General features: G+C 27.0%; 1 protein-coding gene across 3 annotated transcripts in view; it reads right to left on the reverse strand.

Annotated features, from left to right (window-relative positions):
* The window catches only part of LOC100215419 (transmembrane protein 185A), a 43,055-nt gene that overhangs the window by 17,545 nt on the left and 3,010 nt on the right, over nt 1-22,500 (reverse strand). For 2 of the 3 annotated variants that reach the window (XM_065813108.1, XM_065813106.1), the window contains exons 2-4: nt 17,793-17,907; nt 8,207-8,383; nt 1,731-1,932 (exon numbers count right to left, since the gene is read on the reverse strand). In XM_065813108.1, coding sequence (XP_065669180.1) covers nt 1,731-1,932; nt 8,207-8,383; nt 17,793-17,848 — 435 coding nt within the window. In that variant the 5' untranslated portion in view covers nt 17,849-17,907. Of the gene's footprint in view, nt 1-1,730; nt 1,933-8,206; nt 8,384-17,792; nt 17,908-22,000; nt 22,020-22,500 lie in introns of those variants that run through there. The other variant, XM_065813107.1, reaches the window with a different exon arrangement.

The following is a 22,500-nucleotide window of genomic DNA, read 5'->3' on the forward strand; positions in this document are numbered from 1 at the left end:
AAAAAACCATGCTTAAATAAAAAACAAAAATTTGCCAGGAAAGAGTGGTGCAAACTACATAAAAATTGGTCAACAGATCAGTGGAGCCGTGTGTTCTTTAGTGATGAAATGAACGTTGAGGTAGACAACAGAAAAGGTCGCGTAATGTTGCGTAGACTTCCAAGCGAACGGTTCGATGAATCATGCATTTTGAAACAAACAAAACAAGGCAGTACTCGCTTAATAGGCATTTAGGGCCTGTATGAGTGCCTGTGGAGTTGGCGTTTTTTATTTATTCTATGGTAGACTCAACAAAGAAAGGTACATCAAAATTTTTAAAAACTCGCTTATTCCTAGCATTGATTTATGGCAGTTGCAAGATGGATTTATTTTCCAGCAAGATAATGCGCCGTATCATAAAGCGCATGTTGTTAGCGATTGGTTCAATTCTAATAAAATTCAAGTGCTTCTATGGCCTGCCAATAGTCCAGATTTGAATCCAATAGAGAATTTATGGTCGTGGCTTGATCACAAGCTTGGTAAAGAACAACTTTACAATTTGGAAGATTTGAAATCTTCTATCTCTCATCATTTGAAAAATGTGCCTGATGAAGTAATCAAAACTTTGATGAATTCAATGCCAGAACGAGTACAAGAGTGCTTGAAAACAAATGGAAGAACAACACGTTTCTAAATTATTTTTTTATTGCTTTTGAAATATTTTTGAAACTGGTCTTAAAATTTTGTCCGATTTTTTTTCCCATTTTTATTTTTTACTAGTCAGTTTTTTAATTTTTTAACATTATTTTGTAAAAAAATTATAAATTCTTTTATAATAAATATAAAATACAATAAAAATTCTCATATATATATATATATATTTATATATATATATAAATATATATATATATATATATATATCTATGTGTGTGTATATATTATATTTATATATATATGGATGTATATATATATGGATGTATATATATATATATATATATATATATATATATATATATATATATATATATATATCTATCTATATATCTATGTGTGTGTATATATTATATTTATATATATATAGATGTATATATATATATATATATATATATATATATATATATATATATATATATATATATATATATATATATATATATATATATATATATATATTTATATATATATATATAGAGAGAGAGAGAGAGAGAGAGAGAGAGAGAGAGAGAGAGAGAGAGAGAGAGAGAGAGAGAAATAACAGTGTATTATTATATATTAAATAATTCGATACACTTTTTTTGCAAAAAAGAAAAAACAAAGAATAATGAAAAAAACTTATCACTGCCCCAACCTCAACTATCAGTTAATGTGTGTGTATGTATGTATATATATATACATATATATATATACATATATATATATATATATATATATATATATATATATATATATATATATATATATATATATATATATATATATATATATATATACACATTTTAATAGATGCACATAAGATGCACAGTTAATCAATATTTTTAAAATTATAAAAAGATTACAGTACATATTGTTAAAGTTTAATATAAAATGTTTTATCATGAATGCATTTAAAAACGCATAAATAAATAAATAGTTTGGATAATGATATTACATAATTTTGGAAGCACAAAAAAAAAGTAATATTATTATCAATAAGTATCTAGTGCTAAGTTATCAATATTTTTTTGCTAAACTGTCATATAATAATAATATACCTCCAATTGCCGCTCATGCCTGAACCCCCAAACACACCCAGCCAATGCAAAAGTTGATATACAAAAAAGTGGAATAAACACAATTCGATAAGCTATTGCATGATACTCCATGTTTGTACATAAAAGAATCTCAAACAGCAACAAAAGCAAGTGCAAACTTGCAGATATTAGCATAGCTTGAATATCCACAGTACTTTCATGCCTAACATTTTTAATGTATATTTTATAATTAACAATAACAATATAAATTTTATTTATGTAGTATTATATATATGCTATTAATATAAATACTATTATAATTATACTATTAAAACTTTAAATAAAGAAATTTATTTTTTGAAGCAAAATAAAAAAAGTTACATGGCTTGAAAATTATTTTAACAACATTTGTTGAAAGTAAAAAAAAAAAAAAAAAAAGCATTTTCTCAACCCCTTATAATTGGGGAAAATTCCCCCCGTTATAATTAGGGAAAACTAGTTCAATTTTAATAACAATTAAAATATTAGGATTTTAATTTTCGACTGATGACTTATATCTAAAATCACACTCTTATTTAAATTAAATATTTTAGTCTTGAGCTAATTCTAATTATTCAAGGTAAACATGTGTGTTAAATTAAAAGGTTTACAAAACTTAAAATCCTCCTTTGAAAAATTGACTTAAATTTCCTATTAAAATTTTTATTACTTTATTTATATATAATTAAAATTAATTAAAATTTAGATCTTTTATTGTAAAACTTAAAACACATAATTATGGATAATTCAACTTTCATTAAAAATGATTCAAAACCTTATCCTGTTAAAAGTATTCAACAACAACAACAAAAAAAGGAATAAAAGGACTTGAAGGGGAAAGAAAAAAAATAATATAGCTGTTTTGTTTTCAATTTTTAATTTATTCATTTAGATAAATTATGTCTAATAAGTATAAGTGCTACTGATCCAAATATTGTACTTTAATGTCTATTTTTAAGTAATTTTTGATATTGAATTTTATATTAAAGATGGATGAACCACAAACACAAGAAATATCAAGAAGACCAAGAAAAAGCACTATCTTCAAGTGTTAAAAACCTGTTGCAAATATTAGAATGGAGTCTTACTAATTTAAAATAATCAGTGGTACCGAATAATGTGACAAAATTTTTTAACAATTTTATGTTGCTAACTAAGAAATAGAATTTTCGGTTTTAATGTAACAAGACGTATTTTTGACTACAAGTTATTTACCAATAGAATTTTTAAAAAGCTGACTTCGTACATGTTGAAATTGTTTTTTTGTTGGCATATTTGCATCAAAAAATTATCATTGGGCTGGCTAAGAAAAAAAAGTCTAGTTTTGAAAAAATTTTATGATTATTTTTTTAAAAATTTATGATTTATTTTTAACCCCATATTTTAAAAAATTTTAAAAAAATTTTATGATTTATTTTTAATCCCATAATTAATCTTCAAGAATAAATGCACTATCAATGTCTATGAACTTTTTGAAACATTCAACAGGTTTGACTTATAGAAGTGATTAAGATGCTGTCTAAGTGTTTCACGTTAATAAAACTTTATTGCACAAGCTGTTGATTGAAAATCAAAACAACTAATAATATTTTGGCACTAAGTGAGGCAAGTAGAAAAATGTGAGGCTACACTTCTCAGTCAAGCCTAAGTATTTATGTCCACACCAATGTGAGGACAGGAGTTGTCATGAAAAAAGTAAACTTTTTGTACTTTAGACATTTTTTTAAGATCTCTGCTTGGCTGAGTTGAACATAGTAGGTTGTTGCCGTAATTGTGGTGTTACACAGAAACAGTTCTTAATACAATTCGGTAAACTTAAAACGGTAAAACATACTTGAGCCAACTTTTCAAATTAAACCTGAAGAAGATAGCAATGTACTTAGCTTAAATATTTCTGAAAATAACAACAGACTAATAATAATAAGTTTGTCTCAACAAGGAAGTATGGGCACTAAATAATAATCTTTAAGTAGTTTGGTGATAGCATAAACAAGCAACTTTGGAAGAAACATATTTTTTTCTAAAAAGATGGTTATAAAGCCCTTAAGAAACTTCTTTCTCAATACATCAGATTGGTAACTACTTAACCTAAATGCTATATTCAAATGCTTCAAACTCATTTCCAAATGCAGGTCTAGCAACAACATAGGAGTAACTTCCATGATAAATAAAAATTTCAAATATAAGTGCAAAAGAAAAAAAATACCTTTATGCAGGAATTCCAAGTTTCAAAACCTAACCGAGTCCCAATAGTATAAAAAGACCATCAACAAATGCGCCAAACATAACTCTCATGATTACAAGTGTAAACTTCCTAAGAACTCAAAAAAAAACAACAACAACAACAACAAAATAAAACTCATTTATTATATACATATATAAACAGTAAAACTAAAACTAAAGATTCAATCAAAGTTCTTTACTGCAACAATATTCGCAGCCACAATTTAGCAAAAACAGCAACAGTAAAACTAAAGATTCAATCAAAGTTTTTTATTGCAACAATATTTGCAGCCACAACTTTAGTAGAAACAACAACAGCAAAGCTAAAACTAAAGATTTAATTGCAGGCTTTCAAAAAAAGACGTGCGATTGCACGCCATTATATGACCAGGCAAATAATATTTTGCTTTTTAGATTTGACCAAGGCTATTTCAAAAACACGCTAAATGAAAAGGATTCTGAATTTTATTTTAAAGAAATAGATAATATCGAAACTTTTTTTCTTCACTGATGTTTTTATATTAGCAAAATACATTTAAATAAAGTAACAATTTACTGATTATGATTTTTGTTTAAAGTATGATTGAAAGTTGTATATACGTTTTTTTAACTTGTATTATATAAATTATTTAAGTATGCATTTTTTTAAATAAACACTGATAAAAAATAATTTTTTTTTAAAAATAAACAACGACTTTCTTAGACAATGAAAGTCTCTTCAATGAACTTTATATAAAAATCATTAAAGTTAATACACTTAAACAGATTAAAAATATTTAGTTGAATAAAAGATAACAAATGTTTTTAAAAGCTGTGACAATTAAAAAAGTTTGATTTTAAATGCTTTTATATTATTGTAACACTTTTTAATAAAGTTTCAAAAGAATGATTTTAAATATAGTTTTTTTTAATTTATATAATTATGCATTTTTTATGATAAATGGTAATCTTTTGAAACAAATTTTAAAAAACAACAACAACAAAAAATATATATATATTTAAACAAAGCATGAAATGATTTTTAATGCATAATTATTTACTAGCTGCACCTTACTGTATTTACATGAAAACTTGTATTTTTTATTTAGTAAAAAAAACTAATTTCAATTAAGTGCGAATATTTTTTAAACAATCATTAGAAGTAAATAGTTCCTTTAACAAACAAATAAAAGTAAAATAGCAAATAGGTTAAATAAATTCATTGATTTAGCATTCTTGAAAATAGCTTTCTAAATTTACCAGTTATCAAACTGACAGATGTGCCCAAACCTAGGTTTTGATCAAGTTATTGTGGATAAATATGCAGTTGGATTCAGTAATGTTTACCCAAAACCTATGCCCAAAAATCTTTGTGCAGCCTCTTTCATTGTATTACTAATTTTCTAAAATCCATGGTCTTTAATACAAACTTTCTCAAATGTAGCCAAAATATTATTGTAATTATTTCTAATTTCAGAAAAGCATTCAGTTTTGTTTACAAGCAATAACTATGTCTAAATTCTTTAGGAATACAAAACAATACTTTAGCATTGAGTGAAAGCATTTTTACCCTACTGATATCGAAGAGTAATTGTCTGTTTTTCATTGCCAAGTTCGAAATGAGAATTAGTCAAAGGTGTTCCATCAAAGCTCAGTATTAGGCCCAATTATTATTCATTATATTTATTAACAACCTACTAAAACTACATGTAAGATAAATTATTTATTAACAACCTACTAAAACTACATGTAAGATAAATTATTTACAGACAAAGCTACAAACAATATTATTAAATCAGAACTTGAAATGAGACCCTTCAAAACAATATCAATGAACCTTTAACAAACTTTTAAAACAATAAAAACCTTTAAAACAATAAAAACCAACAAAAAAAAACCTTTAAAACAATATCAACTATAGAATTTAATTACCAATTAAAAATTTTTGTCAACTGTAAATTTCACTGGAAAAAGATCTCAAAACAATTGTTTCAAACAACTTTAAATGCAGCCATTTTGTCAATTACTCAACAAGTAAAGCCAAATGACAAATAGAACAATTTTTCCGAACATGGATATCACATTGGCAATATTTTTTCTACATATTGTGACATGTAAAAATTACATGTCACTGTAAAATATCTCATTGTAAAAGTGTAATTTCTTTGAATACATTATTTAGCATGGATGCTAAGAAAAGCTATTTTATTTAATATTTTAATAAACTTCTAAGTTGCAAATACTAGACTATTTGTAAATATTTAAACTATTTTAAACATTAGGAAATTATATTTCATTAATTTTAATTTTAGTAATTATTAAATGTTTAAAATACTTTAAGCAATTTTTAATCTATAATTACAAAAAGCATAGAATGAGTTTTCACTAATACTTATTGTAAGATTTTTCTGTAAGACTGGAGTTATGAACTGGGATTGGACATTATTTTTTATTCTTGCAGATTATTTTCTAATTCCTCAAGTGAATCAAATTTATAAAGACACATTAGAAAAGTCTGGATTTCACACTAATCTCCAATATCATTCAAATCTATTTTCTTCAAATACAAATACACAAAAAAGAAATATTATGTTTTATTTTTCTTTCAGAAAAAATGTTGTAACCAAAATTGGATATTTTTTCTTCAACTTAATTGACTCAGATTTTCCATTACATCATAAGCTCCACAAAATTTTCAACAGAAATACAATAAAAGATTTGCTACAGCTGCATGCTAAATATTCAATCAATTATTAACTTTAAATTCCATTATAGTTGTAAATTTTTAATTAGATTATTTTAATATAATTTTACTCTATTTTTTTAAAGAAGATATTGATCACTCTTAAACAGACATTCCAACAATATACAACATATATCAATAAATAAATAAATAAATATATATATATATATATATATATATATATATATATATATATATATATATATGTATGCATATAAATGATTGTGAGGTTCATGTTTTGGAGTTAGGTTGAGGTTGAGAGAGAAAAACAATTTAAAAAAGAGAGAAACCTTCTCGACTGTAGTGGCTCCCTTAGCTTTGAGGAGATAAACACAGTGAATATATATATATATATATATATATATATATATATATATATATATATATATATATATATATATACATTTTTTTATTTAATAATGTGTATATGAAGAGTGTGTAAAAAAAAGCCACACATAAAAATAAAATAATAAGACTAAAAGTAATTAATCTTGAGGAGAGTTAAGAAGAATTGAGTCTTTGCCAAAATATTTGAACATATTATTAAACTGCAGAAAAGTTTAACTTCTACCATTTGTATTATGCATTACCTATTATAAAATCTTTACAGAAAACATGTGTTACAAAGCTAAAAAAGGCTACATTAACTGCTGTTTATATTGTTCATTATTAACTACCTAGTTTTAAATTGCGATTGATCAAATATAACTTTTCTTTTGTAAATTTTAGCATTTAACTTTTTTTTTTTTTCAATAAACTCGCTCACTAATAAAGTTTTAACAAACTCACTCACTAACAAAACCGTTTGCTGATGACGAGTCATTGAGATTGATGATAGCTTTTGGCAGCAACAATGGTAGTATTTGAAGAAAAGAGATAGTGATACAACCTTACAGCAATGGGGCAGGATCAAGTTTGGCAGCAAGATCAAGTCCAATAACTTTTGCAATATAATTTTGGGCTTTGTTTGAAGAGAGAGAGCCACATTAGAAAAACCAGCCCTAAAATATTCACAATAAAGAGAAGCAACTCTGGGCTTGTAGTCCGCAAGTTTTAAACTTTATTAGTCAGTCGGCAAATGTTGGTAAATAAGTACTTTTTTTTTGGTTGCCGGTCAGCAAAAAGCAGATGAACAGTACTGATAGCTTTTATATATGGTTTCCATGAGTGGTCAGTTTTTTGAGCATAAAGGAACAGTTATAGTAAAAGTATTCCACTTTCTTAAATAACAGGCCACGTGAGATTACATTTTGGTAGATAGAACAAGAGATAATGGTACACTTAAACAGAGAATCTGGTAGTATTTGTTAAAAAAGGGAAAGAGATTCAACATTTTAACAATATGAAAAACTGATAATACTTATTTTTATTACCAACATTGTAATTTAACAATTTTTTCAAAAAAATGTTTCTAAAATTACTAGGGCAACTCTGAAATATATTTATGGTTTTAAAAAATAGACTTTATTCAAATTTAAAATTCAACCCGTAACTATAAAACTATATGGCTCACCTATATTCTGGATGCTTTAACCATATAAGAAGTCCAATGGCAGCACCAAAAAGTACCACTGCTTTCCAAATCCATAAAGGTATAAATACAGTATAGTAACTCCATAGCAAAAATCCATCAAGACGTAAACCAAGAAAAATAGCAAAGAACAAAAGTGATGCATAAATTAGAAACTTGCTAAAGAAATAAACAAATTTTTATTAAAAACTTTTAAAAATAAAAATTTTCTATACTACCTTTGACATAAAAAAATGTTAACTTAATAAGATAATTATTTTTTTGCAATTTATTCTTAGTTACATTCAAAGTAACTTGCGATTAAAATATTATTAAAATGATAAAAATGATCAAAAAACTTTCTTTTGAAAATGATTTGTATTTATATTTGTAAACTTCAGAGAAGATTAAACACAAAAACTTTTTTTTTAATTAATTCTTTTGAGAAGGCTGTTAAATACTGCAATGCCAGTACTATTATTGTTAGGCTGTACTATGGAACTATTCCTCTCATAAAGTAAAATCGCAAAAAAAGTCGACCTCGACTGGGCAACCAAACAATTATTATTTAACAGAGATGATTTATTGAAAAAAATATTTTACATATGTTTTTTTTTTAGAAACTCACCTCCCCAAGGTCCAGGAGGCCACTATAGTCAAAGTGACACTCAACTTTACTTTTTTATTTATATAAATACAATCTTCAAAAATCTGTAACTTTTTTTTTGGAAAAAAATCTTTGACAAAACACTCGAAAAGCTTTTTTTTTCCTTATTTTGCTTTATAACAATGCACAGTAGGCCAGAATAAAACACAAGTTAGCAACTTAAAAAAACATTTAAACATAGTCATATTATTCATTTAGCCATAGTTTTTTGGGATTAGGGAATCCATTTCTGATATTAAAATTGTATTTTGATCACTCTGACTGGCAAGCTATACAGTAGCATTAAGTGCATTTTTTAGTGTTTCAGAGAGGACACTTTCAAATTTTGCGCAAACTCTTCTTACAACCATCATGCACATTCTTATCGACGCCAATACCTGTCACACTCATTCTGTCACACTCATTTTGTATTGATATAATTTGTTTGCAGGTGCAGAACCTTGCACCAATAATCTCTTTTTGCTGTTCTTTTGCTCCACGAAACTCTTTTTGCTGTTCTTTTGACAGTTCGAATACATTGCTCTACAATACCATTTCTGCAATAACACATGTACTGGTCTAATCTTTAAGATAGCATTATATTGCATACCGTGTAGGTTCACAGTCCATTAAGGAGGATAGTGCTGCCCCTCATAATGAGTTATATCCATATAGATGTTTGATTGACAGGTCATTTATTTTCAACCATTTGTTTTAATTCTTCCTTGCTTACTGATGGGTCAATTTTCGAGCAAAGTACAATGTTTATTTAATGCCATAATGTCCTGTAGATCTATGAACATGCTCGATTTCGAAGTTCTAATAATCCCATTTGCTACCATTTTGGTGGGGTTATTAATCATTTTTAACAAACTGTCAGGCACTAGAGTAGGAGAACCAACCAAGTTAAACTCTGAAGCAAAAGCTTGATATCTACTTTGAGTTGATATCAAGCTTTTATATATATATATATATATATATATATATATGCATGTAAATGATTGTGAGGTTCATGTTTTATAGTTGACTATATTCACACTAGACTGAAGTCTTCTTATCAACATTTCGTTTAAAGCTTTTGTCCTTAATCTAGATTTTCTGTCAGGTTAGATTATCCTGCTACTTGAAACATGTTACCCAGTAGAACCTCCTTCATGTCCTGCTGCCTTGTAAGATATGCTTTTTTTGGCAAAGGCTAGGAGAAGCCAATTCTGACTTAAAACACCCCTTGCCTTGGGGCTCTTGGTGAGTAAAAGTTAGAGATAGTGTCTTGATAGAAATACTCATCTTGGGCAGATGTTAAATGCATCCTGCTACTATCTTGTAGAAGGCCTCCTAAGCAAAGACTTTAGCGGTAAACAGATTCAACCTGTTGACCAGCCTTGCACCCCTTCATCATCTATTAGGCTAGCGTAAATGTATTCATAAAACATTGTTTCCAGTTTAGGGTGTTGAATGCTAGATCTTCTTGACTCTATAAATGGGTATATACCTAATGAGGGTACAGCTTTAAAACTCATTTTATGGTTCTGAGATCAGCTGGTAGTCAGGTTTCCCGAGCTCTGTGGTAGCTCTCAGAGAGGCTGATTCCATCAACAGCTGTAAATTATCAGAGTACTAACAGTGCCATGTTGTGCATGGATGGTGTCCCTGTTTGTACTTTTATTGTGCATTGTTGAGACCACCTTTGGAGCCCTTTTTTACGACTCAGGATTTATTAATAGTATTGAAACAATTGCTTGGACTATTAAACAATGTACTGAGTAATATCTGTGCTTTGTAATATCTGAGTCAAGTTCATTAACAAATTTAAAAATGACTAAAGTACCAAAAACTATAAAACTCAAAATATCATCATTACTACCAAGTTCTCTAAATCTATCATTCACTGATTTTCGTGGTCTTCAAAGTAACTTTTCTTATGTTGAGTCATATCTCTTGCAAAGTTCAACAGACCTACTTGCTCTTTGTAAGACTAATTTGAGTTCATCTGTCTCATCTAGTGATCTTAGTGTTGATGGTTATCTTCATTTAATTTATAAAGACTCCAATAGTCACATGCTTGGCCTGGTCATCTACATTCATAAAAATTCACCCATTCGTGAGGTAACTAGGTTTAAATCCACAGACTATTCTTTTATGAGTGTTTATTTAGCACCAGTTTAGACATTGCCTTTCTCTTTGTTTTATATTGCTCTCCTTTATCTTAAGACTACAATCTTTTTAATGTTATTTCTGTTCAAATTGACAGAGTCCTTTCTCATTATCTTTCACCCAATATAGTTGTTGTTGGTGACTTTAATGCTTACCACACTAAACTGCTTGGCTCTAGTGTCAGTGACTCTGCAGGCGTTAAGGTCAATTATGTCTTGTTTCTATCCTAGTCATGCTCATTTTCTCCACATTTACCTTTAGGTAATTCTGATCACGGTTTGATCACTCTAAAACTATTATCTTGTTCTTCTTCATTATCAGAATCCCCATATAATGGTTCTTATTACAACTACCTTAAAGATGACTGGGACTTTTTCCCTGATTTTCTTCGTGATGGTCCTTCGGTAGAAATTTTTTGCCTTTCTGCTGATGTGCTTCTTACATAACTTAAATGAGCTATCATCTCTTTTATGATAAACCAAAACTCATATTTGCATGGCTTCTTGCTCAACAAATTGCATCATTTTACTGTATCTGTCCCTTCATGCTATAAAATCTTTTATTAATCCAGTTTTTTTCCTTGCACATCAAAAAAACCTTGTAACCCTTACCCATCTTCATGTTTTCCTTTTTTATACAACCTACAACTTTTTAAGTCTTCAGTTACTCTTTCCTAGCTTTTTAACCTATTCTCTATTTATAAGTAACTTATATGTTAATAGTGGTTGCAACCTTGTTGGAATTAAATTAGAGTTTAAAAATATATAAATCTATGCCAGTATTTAATAAATAGTAAATTTAAATATAAAATTAAAATATATATAAAAAATTATAATTTTTTTTCTAGCCCTTGCCATCAACCCCTGCTTGCCAAATGGGAATAGGAAGTGACTGGGGCAACTACTTTTGCTTCCTTTTTGTACCTCAATAGTCTATTATTCGTTCTTTTATGGAATATTGTTGCCATATTTAGTGAGTTCTTTTAAAAGCCCTCTCTCTTTTAAACAAAGTCCAAAATTGCATTGTAATGTTGCATTGCTGGTGGAACTACTCTAGTCGTTAACCATGAGTCTCTTTCCCATTGTTGTGAGGCTTGATATCTTTGCAAGTTTTGATAATTAGCGCTTTTAAAAAAGACTCTTAGAAAACTGAAAAACTGAAAAGAGAATAAAAAATAATACAAAAATTAAACTGAACAAATAAAAATTTTAAAGAAAAGCAAAATAAATAGAAGAAAAACCAGAAAAATTAAACATTTATTGTTTAATGTAAACTTAATTGTAAGCGAAAGTTAAAAAAAAATTTATCATAGTTGTATCAATCTTTATCATTCCTTCCCATTAAATAATCTAATACAAGGGCAAATCCATAGTGAAGGGGAGGGCCATGAGGGCATCTGCCTTCCGTTCAGATTAATTGATTTATTTTTAGAAATCAATATATATAACACAGCACGATGTTTAAAAATGTAAATAAATTAGGCTGTTTAAAAGTTCCATGAAATTTAATAAAATTTTGTGGTGCAAATTTTAAATTAAAAAAAAAAGTTGATAGGATACAGGGTTCAACAAAACGAAAAATGAATTTCATGTTTCTTTACTTTTGCTTATGCTAATGTTGACGCTTGTTTAAGATTTAAAACGAAAACATTACTTCAGCAATTTTTTTCCAAACAATTTTGCGATTGATATTCTTTATTTATTTCAAAAAACACATATTTAAAATAAAAAACAGTTAATTTTAAAGACTTTTAAAAAAACCATCCTAAAATATGATTACTTTTTTTCAATAGTATTACTTTTAAGTAAAACAATATATATTTTAATATGGTTTTGTATGTGTTTATAAAAGAATGCAATTTAAACTTAAAATGAATTCTTTTGCAATTACTTTAAAAGAAACCATTGATAAACATTACGATTGCTTTCTTTTATCGAAGAAAGCAATCATAATGTTTAAGCATGGTTTCTTTTAAATTAATTAGCAATTACATTAAAAGTTTAAAGCAAGTGTATTTATTTTGAATAAATTTTCGCATGCTTGGTTTTTATTTTAAAATTTCTTATTTTCCTTAAAGTGAAGTAATGTTTGTTTGCATATTAAAAAAGCTTTTAAAAGTTTTGAAAAGAATTTTAAAGTTTTGCTGAAATATATATATATAATCTAATAAAATATATAGACTTATTATGGTTACTATAGTTTTCATTTTTTATTGTACATTTACCAACACCAATAATATGATATTTTTTATTAAATTATTATTAAATACTTAATATGGTAATATTATTTTTTAAGGTTTTAAAAAAGAAATGTCAAAACAAATTTTATTTTAAATTTCTTTTATTTTAAGTTTCTTATATTTTGGGTTCTTCAAATTTATAATTTTTTTTTTAATCAGTAAATAAATTTAACAAACTAAAATTAGAAAAATTCGCTATTTTGTATCGATGGATAACAGTTTACAATCATTAGGTCATTGCATATTAATTATCATTATTTTGCACGCACTTTGCAAATGTGTAAAAAAAAAAGTTTTGAAAAAATAAAAATTGATTAAATTTACCAAACATCTTTGTTATTTGAAAATAAAACTCCCTTATTTGACATAAATCTCTTAAATTAGTTTGCCAATAAATAAAGATATGTACGTCAACATTCATTAAAAAAAAAAATTCTCGCGCCTTAAGATAGTTAAAAAATTGTTTGCAGATTATTTCAAGATTATTGTAATTATTTTGTTTTCTTATATGTGGGGTGCTTTTTTCAGCAATAACATGAAATTTTTTTAAATCTAGTTGTAAAATATATTTCGCGTTAGTAATGTAAATAATTTGTTTAAATAATATTTATATTTTCACCATAAAACCTTTTATTACATTTACAATTATCAAAACTTGCAAAGAGCCAAAAAAGAGCCAAGTTGTCAAAACGAAGTATTATATGAGTTGTCATATAAGGCGTGCAACCACACAACTTTTACGTGAAGGTCTGCATTACGTTTTTTCTCTCAAAATTTATGTTTTCGAATTCTCTCCCATTTTTATGTTTACCTCACAATTTAACTCCCTTCTTTGTTTTCTGTTCCTAACTTAATTAGTTCTCGTAAACCTATTTATCAACCATTAAGATCAAGATTGAGTATTTTAAATGTGATTGAAATGTGATACTGTTAGGAACATTACCATCAAAGATTTACAAACTCTTACTGTTGCCTACAATTAAATGGGGTGGTTTATATCAGAATTATCTTTCTCTAAGGTAAGTCATATTCAGCAAAACTAGCTAACTTAACAAACAAGCAATAGATAATATAACAAAAAAGTAAAAGAAAAAAATTTTAAGATAAAAAAAGACTCACTATTAGGCCTTAAAAATTATTATTCTATAAGACTTTTTTAAATTAGTCATACAAAATACCACAATTTAGTTTAATTACACTGTCCAACAGTGATTTTGTATCGGAACCAAAATTAGTTATTTCTTATGCATTTCCATCTGCTGAATTCGAAAATGACATTAAAAATGACATATTAGCTCTAGTTTAAGAATTAAAAGCAAAAATTTTCTCTCAAGGCAAGGGTTGAATTAAGTGATCGCGAAATGAAAAATCCGGAAAAATATCTGGTCTTCAAAATTTTAGTTTATGCAAAACCGTGTACTTTGTTTTTAAGGACGAATCAACTTAAATTTGTTAGCGAAAAAGTTATAAAGTATAAAATAACAAACTTACGACTACAAAAGTAATAACACTCTAGTAACTTCATTATAAAAGTAATAACACTATATAAGTGTAATACTTTTACAACGCACTTATAACTTTTATAATTCATTCTTAGTTCAAACAACATAAGCAATCCCAAATTTTAATTGAAGTAGAAAAGCATCTAGAAAAATAGAGTGGATATTTAAATAATATTTATAACGTGTTAAAGAACTTAAACAACTTCATAAAAACGCACTATATAAAAAGTTTAGCATTACAAAAAAAGCTTCTAATGGTCCGTAAAAGCGCGCAGTTATTTTTAAAATCAACCAAAAAAAACTTTATTGGTTGATTATTAAATTAGCGCGCGTTTTTTCGGACTGTTCGTAACGTTTCATAATGCTAAACCCTTTTATAAAGTATGTTTTTATAAAGTTGTTTAAGTGTATTGTAGAAGTTCATGAAGTTTTTAATAATATTTGATTATCCACTTCATTTTTTCAGATGTTTTTTTACTTTGATTAAAGTTTGGAATTACTAATGTTGTTTGAACAATGAATGAACTTTAAAAGTTATAAGTGCTTTATAAAAATAATAATACTATTATAGTTTTATTACTTATATAATGCAGTTAGTGACTAGAGTGTTATTGCATTTGTAATCGTAAGTTTATTGTTTTGTTTTATTTTGTTTTTTATAACTTTTTTGCTAACAATAATTTGCTTCTTTAAAAACAAAGTAAACGGCTTGCATAAACTAAAATTTTAAAGACCAGATATTTTTCCAGATTTTGTAAATCGCGATCGCTTATTCAACCATTGCAAGGGTAGAAATTTTCATTTTTTTAAAAAAAATTTTTGTTTTTGACTATCCAAAATGTTTTGTTCATGTTTAAAACTTGTGATACTAGTTATGTATGTTTGCTAAAGTTTCTGGTCTAATCTATTCTTAGTTTTTATTTTTTTATTTACTAGTGTAAAATTTTACAAATCAACATGCCAAGGAAATGTGTAAATTTAGTGGACAATTTTTGTTACATTTGTGGTGAAATAACATTTTCTTCACAGAAAAGAACTATGACACCTCTTGTGCAGACTGCTTACCAGCATTATTTCAATATGAAGGTAGGGGACCAGGATTAGTCATGGGCTCCACATATATGCTGTAGCTCTTGTTCGGTTACACTACGAGAATGGTTGAAAAATAAAAAAAGATGTTTGGCTTTTGCTGTTCCAATGGTATGGAGAGAACCTAAAAACCATACAGATGACTGCTATTTCTGCTTGACCCCACCCATTAAAGCAGGTTTGTCAATGAAAAAAGTAGGAACAGTTAAATATCCGAATCTTCCATCTGCCATTCGACCTATTCCACATTCAGATAATTTACCAGTTCCTACTCCACCACAAAGTTGTGAGTTAGAAGCAGAAAATGAAGTAGAAATAGAAGAAAACAAGCCTTCCACATCAAATGATCCTGATTTTGTGTTAACAGATGTTGTGCCACACAGATTAAGTCAAGCAGAATTAAGTGATCTTGTTCGAGATCTGGACTTGTCACAGGAAAAGGCAGAACTTCTAGGGTCAAGACTAAAGCAGTGGAATCTTCTCCAACTTGATGTCAAGGTTTCACATTACAGAAAACGGCAGCAGAATCTGCTTTCTTTTTTTGAGAAAAAAAATAATCTTGTTGTTTGCATTGATGTTTTTGGATTAATGCATTGTCTTAATTTGAACTATGATCCAATTGAATGGAGATTATTCATAGACTTATCTAAGCTAAGCTTGAAAGCTGTATTACTGCACAATGGAAACCGTCTTCCTTCTGTTCCTATTAGCCATGCAGTTCACATGAAAGAGACTTATATAAACATGAAAGTTCTCCTCAACTCAATTAATTACAATAAACACAAATGGAAAATTTGTGGTGATCTAAAAGTCATTGCTATACTTTTAGGAATGCAATTAGGGTATACTAAATACTGCTGCTTTTTGTGTATGTGGGACAGTAGAGACAGAAGTTCACATTATATAAAAGAAGACTGGCCTGCAAGAAATCTCAACACAGATGAAAAAAATGTTATTGCTGAACCACTTGTCGATCCAAAAGATGTTCTTCTTTCACCATTACATATTAAGTTGGGTTTGATGAAAAATTTCGTCAAAGGTATGAACAAAGAAGGACAGGCTTTTAGTTATTTAAGAAACAAGTTTCCAAAAATAAGTGATGCAAAAGTTAAAGAAGGTATTTTTGTTGGGCCACAAATACGTCATCTTATGAAGGATCCTACATTTGATGAAGTTTTGAAGGGGCCCGAAAAGGAAACTTGGGAAGCTCTTAAGGGAATGATTAGTGGATTTTTAGGCAACAAACAAGATTATAACTACATTCAATTGGTAGCAGTACTTCTGCAAAAATATCATCAACTTGGATGTAATATGTCCCTCAAGATTTATTTCCTCCACTCACATCTAGACTTCTTCCCCCCCCCCCCAATTGTGGAGCTGTTAGTGATGAACATGGGGAAAGGTTTCACCAAGTTATTTCTGTAATGGAAAAAAGATATCAGGGTCGCTGGAATGAGGCCATGCTTGCAGATTACTGTTGGTTTGTGTGTAGGGATGCTCCAGAACTAGTTTACAAAAGGAAAGCAAAAAGATCACGATTTTGTGACGATACCCCATAATCATCTTTAACCCTATTAACTTGATGATCATGATTTCTTTGTTTAAAACTATTAGAATATATCTGTTATAAAAAAAAAACAAATGTACTTTAAATGTTATTAGAATATGTAAATTATATGTTATATTGCTCTGTTGGAAATTAACTGAAATAAAAATTTATAGCTATTGTATATCTCAGAAACTAGAGCTAATAAAAAATTTTCGTCGTCATATTCTTTTTTCTCAACCCGAAATTAGTATAATTTGAATAAAATTGCTTGAGATACAAAAAAAAAATATTTTTTTGTTGCCCAGTGTTATTAGCTACAAATACAACTTAAAAAAAAAAAGTTTCAATAATGAAAACAAGTTTTCTTTGCGCTAACAATTTTTGTATAAACAAATTTTTTTTTATCTTACCTTGGATTAAATGTACTAAATAATCCTTTCAGGTCCATATGAAACAAGCAGCACATCAAGTTCTAATTTAGTTAGCACTCCAATTTACAATCAAATTTGAAGGGTAAAATAATATCTGAAAGAGTTATACCAATTGCGTAATTATTTATTTGTTATATCAATTGCGTAATTACTAAGTCATTAGAAAAAAAATTTATAAACTAAATTTTATAACACAATATGTATTACATTATTTAAAATAATATGTAAAATACAAATATAAAAAAATATATATATATTTAATATTTGTATTTTACATATAAATATATATATATATATATATATATATATATATATATATATATATATATATATTTTTTTTTTCAACATTTTTATTTCCAACAAGGCTGCAAGCAACCACTATTAGAGTTGGAAGTTAGTGGAAGAGAGAAGATGAAGTTTATAGAGCAAGGATTAGCAGACAACTTTAAAAATTGCAAATTATATGAAGCAAATTCCAAAGGACTGATGTTAGAGGAAAAATACTAAACGAATAACAATTGGAGCACTTAAGAACAGTCACAGTAAAGAATGAGACTTAATTGAATGGCAAATAACACCAGAATGAATTTCAGTAGATGGCACAAGAGATGTAAGCTCTTTTGAGCTTATGTCTCTTGTGCCCATTATAGTATTTATAGAAAAGTGCCCATTATATTTATATTTAGCCCTTATTATAGTATTTATAGAAAAGAGAAAGAGAAGCAACATACAATGATTTAATAATGGTTGGAGGTTGGCTACACAGCATAATAATAATAAAGGCCTCTATCTAAATGTTTTTAAGATGGCCAAAGTCATTCCAATCCATAAAAAAGGTTCTTAATGGATCACACAAACTATCAACCAATTTCTCTTCTATTTAACATTAGCAAAATATTTGAAAAATCATGCACAACTATGGGTGACAGATATTATAAATATATACATTATGCAAAAAAAATAACCGTACACTTAAAAAAAAATCATAATTATAAAGATTGCATCAAAAAAATGAGTTTTCCGTTAAAATATTTAAAAGTTTTTTTTAGATATCTTATAAGTATTGTTTATATATTTATGTATAAGTGAATTAATTGCTTTTCCAACCTATTGAGTTTTACATAATTGATCTAATGATGCATAAAATTGACAGCCAAAAAAATAATCGTACAGTTCAAAAATAATGTAAAATTGATCAAATTCCATGAAAATTAGTATCGAGTAGGGCCTCCTTTAGCCTTGATGGCCTCATCTAGATGGTTTGGCATTGAGTTGATCAAATTTTGGGTCTCTTCTGTTGTTATATTATACTATGCTCTGATTATAGCTTCTTTCAAGTTGTCTTTGCGTGTAAATGCTTCATCGCCAATTTTTCTATCCAAAATATACCACAAACTTTCTATTGGATTCAAGTCCAGACTTTGAGATGGCCATTCCAAAACATTGATGTTATTTATGTCAAAGTATACCTTCATTTTCTTAGCGGTATGTTTTGGATTGCTATCCCCTGCTGGAGTATGAAATCGCTTCCCATTCTCAATTTTTAAGTATATGGTCGCAAGTTAGCTTTGAGAATTTCACAATACATTGAAGCATCCATTTTGTCATCAATAAATGTAAATTTCCCCACTTCAAATCATACTACCCCAAAACCATCACATTTCCTCCTCCATGCATTACACTACCTCGCAAACAACTCAATTTATAAACTTCTTTTTTTCACCACACTTTTTGGACTCCATCCGATGAGACGAGATTGTATTTTGACTCATCTGACTACAAAATTTTTTTTCAATATGATATCAGGATTTTTAAGTACTTCGATGCAAATTCTAATCGATGTTTCATTTGTTTAGAAGTTAAAAAAGGTTTATTTTGAACCACTCTACCTCTATATCCTTATTCTCTTATACAATTTCTGATTGTTTAAAAATTCAAGAAGATCATAACATCACTGTGATGTTATAATCTTCTTGAACTTTTAAAGCTAATTTAGTTTCTTAGACAAATTAATGATATTTTGATCAATTGCTCTAGTGGTCTTGTGTTATCGTCTTCTAATAGCCACACTAGCAACAGCTCCAATCAGATTATGCTTCTTAACAAATGAGAAAATGAAGTTATGTTTTGATACAAATAACATCAGTGTTTTGGAATAGCTGTCTCAAATTCTGGGCTTGAATCCAATAGAAAATTGGTGGTATTTTTTGGACAGAAATATTCGCAAATGCGCATTTAGATGCAAAGACAACTTGAAAGAAGCCATAATGAGGGTATGGGATAATATAACAACAGAAGAGACCCAAAATTTGATCAACTCAATGCCAAATCATCTTGATGATGTCATCAAGGCTAAAGGAGGCTCCACTAAATACTAATTTCATTGGAATTTGATCAATTTGACATTATTTTGTACGATTATTTTTTTTGCAGGTAATTTTATGCATCATTAGATCAATTGTGTAAAATTCAATAGGTTTGAAAAGCAACTAATTCATCAATACACAAATAAATTCTTAAAACAATACTTGATAAGATATCTAAAAAAAACTTTTAAATATTTCAATGGAAAACTCATTTTTTTGACACAATCTTTAAAATTATGATTTTTTTTTAAGCGTACAATCATTTTTTTTTGCATACTGTATATATGTATATAAATATATATATATATTAGGGTATCCAAAAAAACAACATTTTTGAAAAATATATGCAGAGACCCCCTTAATGTTCTATCTAATAAAAAAATACTAGATTTAAAATTTTTTTGAATAAAAAATATTTTAAGGGGTCCCTCAAGACCTTCGAATATTTAATGGGTTCCTAATATTTTCAAAAAAAAAAATTTTTTTAAATATGTCAACCTGGTACTCAAATGAAGCGAAATTATATAAAAATTTCAAAAATAATATAGATTTCAAATATAGAATTGTTTTTGGTTTTATTACACGAAAAATTACGTTTTTTAACAAAAAACAAAAAAATGCATTTTTCATGTATTTTTATGACAATTTTGATAAATAAATTAAAATTTTTCCAAATTAAATATTATTTTTGAAATTTTTATATAATTTTGCTTCATTTGAGTACCAGGTTGACATACTTTTAAAAAACTTTTTTTTTGAAAATATTAGGGACCCAGTCAATTATCGAGGGTCTTGAGGGACCCCTTAAAATATTTTTTATTCAAAAAAATTTTAAATCTAGTGTTTTTGTATAAGATAGAACACATTAAGGGGGTCTCTGCATATATTTTTCAAAAATGTTGTTTTTTGGGACACCCTAATATATATATATATATATATATATATATATATATATATATATATATATATATATATATATATATATATATATATATATATATATATGTATATTATATGGGCATTTCCAAAAAATAACGCACGGAAACTCGCATATGTTTTGTCTGTTGTTTTCATAATAATAAAACTGCCATTCTCCAATTTGCTCTCATTTAATTCTAACCTATATAAATATTTTGTAAACAAAAAATGGTATATATTAGTAATGTTAACAAAGAATAAATTAAGTTTGAAGCGAAATCACGCACAGAACAGAAAAACGGAAACTTTAGTTACTTGATAAATAAACTTTAATTCCTGGGAAAATATAAGTTTCAGTGTTATATATTTTTTTTAAATGATGTTTTAAACATAAGTGTAAAGCTTTCCAGAAAGATACAGGATTGAACTATGTATCATAGAGTCACAGAAATCATTTAAATGCAGTTCATGAATGATCACACACAGAAGTCGCGCACGGAAGTTGCGAATTTGTTAATTTAATGTAGATATTTTAAAGAATATAAATTGCTTTTGAGTATTTTAAGTGAAGTATTATACTCCTACGACTATTATTTAATATATTTGCGATGAGAAATGGCAATCATCAACTATTTCTAACTTAAGTATAGCACTTTGAAATTTGTTGTTTATTTTCAAACTATAGCAATTATTATGCAAAATTAACAATGATTATGCAAAATAAAAATAAAATAATCAAAATATATTATATATATATATATATTATATATATATACTATATATATATATATATATATATATATATATATATATATATATATATATATATATATATATTTAATTTATTCAAGTAGCCTGAAATATGATAAAAATATTTTTGTTATAAATGTTTTTAAAGAAAACCTAAATAGTATGCATATTGCTTCAAGTCCCAGCTTTTAATTGCTAAAACAAAGAAAAATAAAAAACCACACACAGAAATGGAAATGCCCAAATATATTATTTATTATATATATAATATGTAAGCTGATTTCAATAAAAATAACTATTTTTAAATATATTTTGATATAATAATATATTAGTGATACTTTGCTGACCTATTGTGGTCAGCGTCATCAGGTAATAATAAAACATTATAAATATTATTACTTTTTATGGATAGGAATGACATGTTATTATTAGCTGATGACACTGACCACAATAGGTCAGAGAAATATCGTTAATATATTATTATATCAAAATATAATTTAAAATGTTTATACACTGCCTGTTTATTGTAATCAACTTACATATTATAAACATATCGTATAACAAGAATATGACTTTTAAAGATTGTTTATATATATATATATATATATATATATATATATATATATATATATATATATATATATATATATATA

Source organism: Hydra vulgaris, chromosome 12 (genome assembly GCF_038396675.1).
Source record: "Hydra vulgaris chromosome 12, alternate assembly HydraT2T_AEP".
NCBI lineage: Eukaryota > Metazoa > Cnidaria > Hydrozoa > Anthoathecata > Hydridae > Hydra > Hydra vulgaris.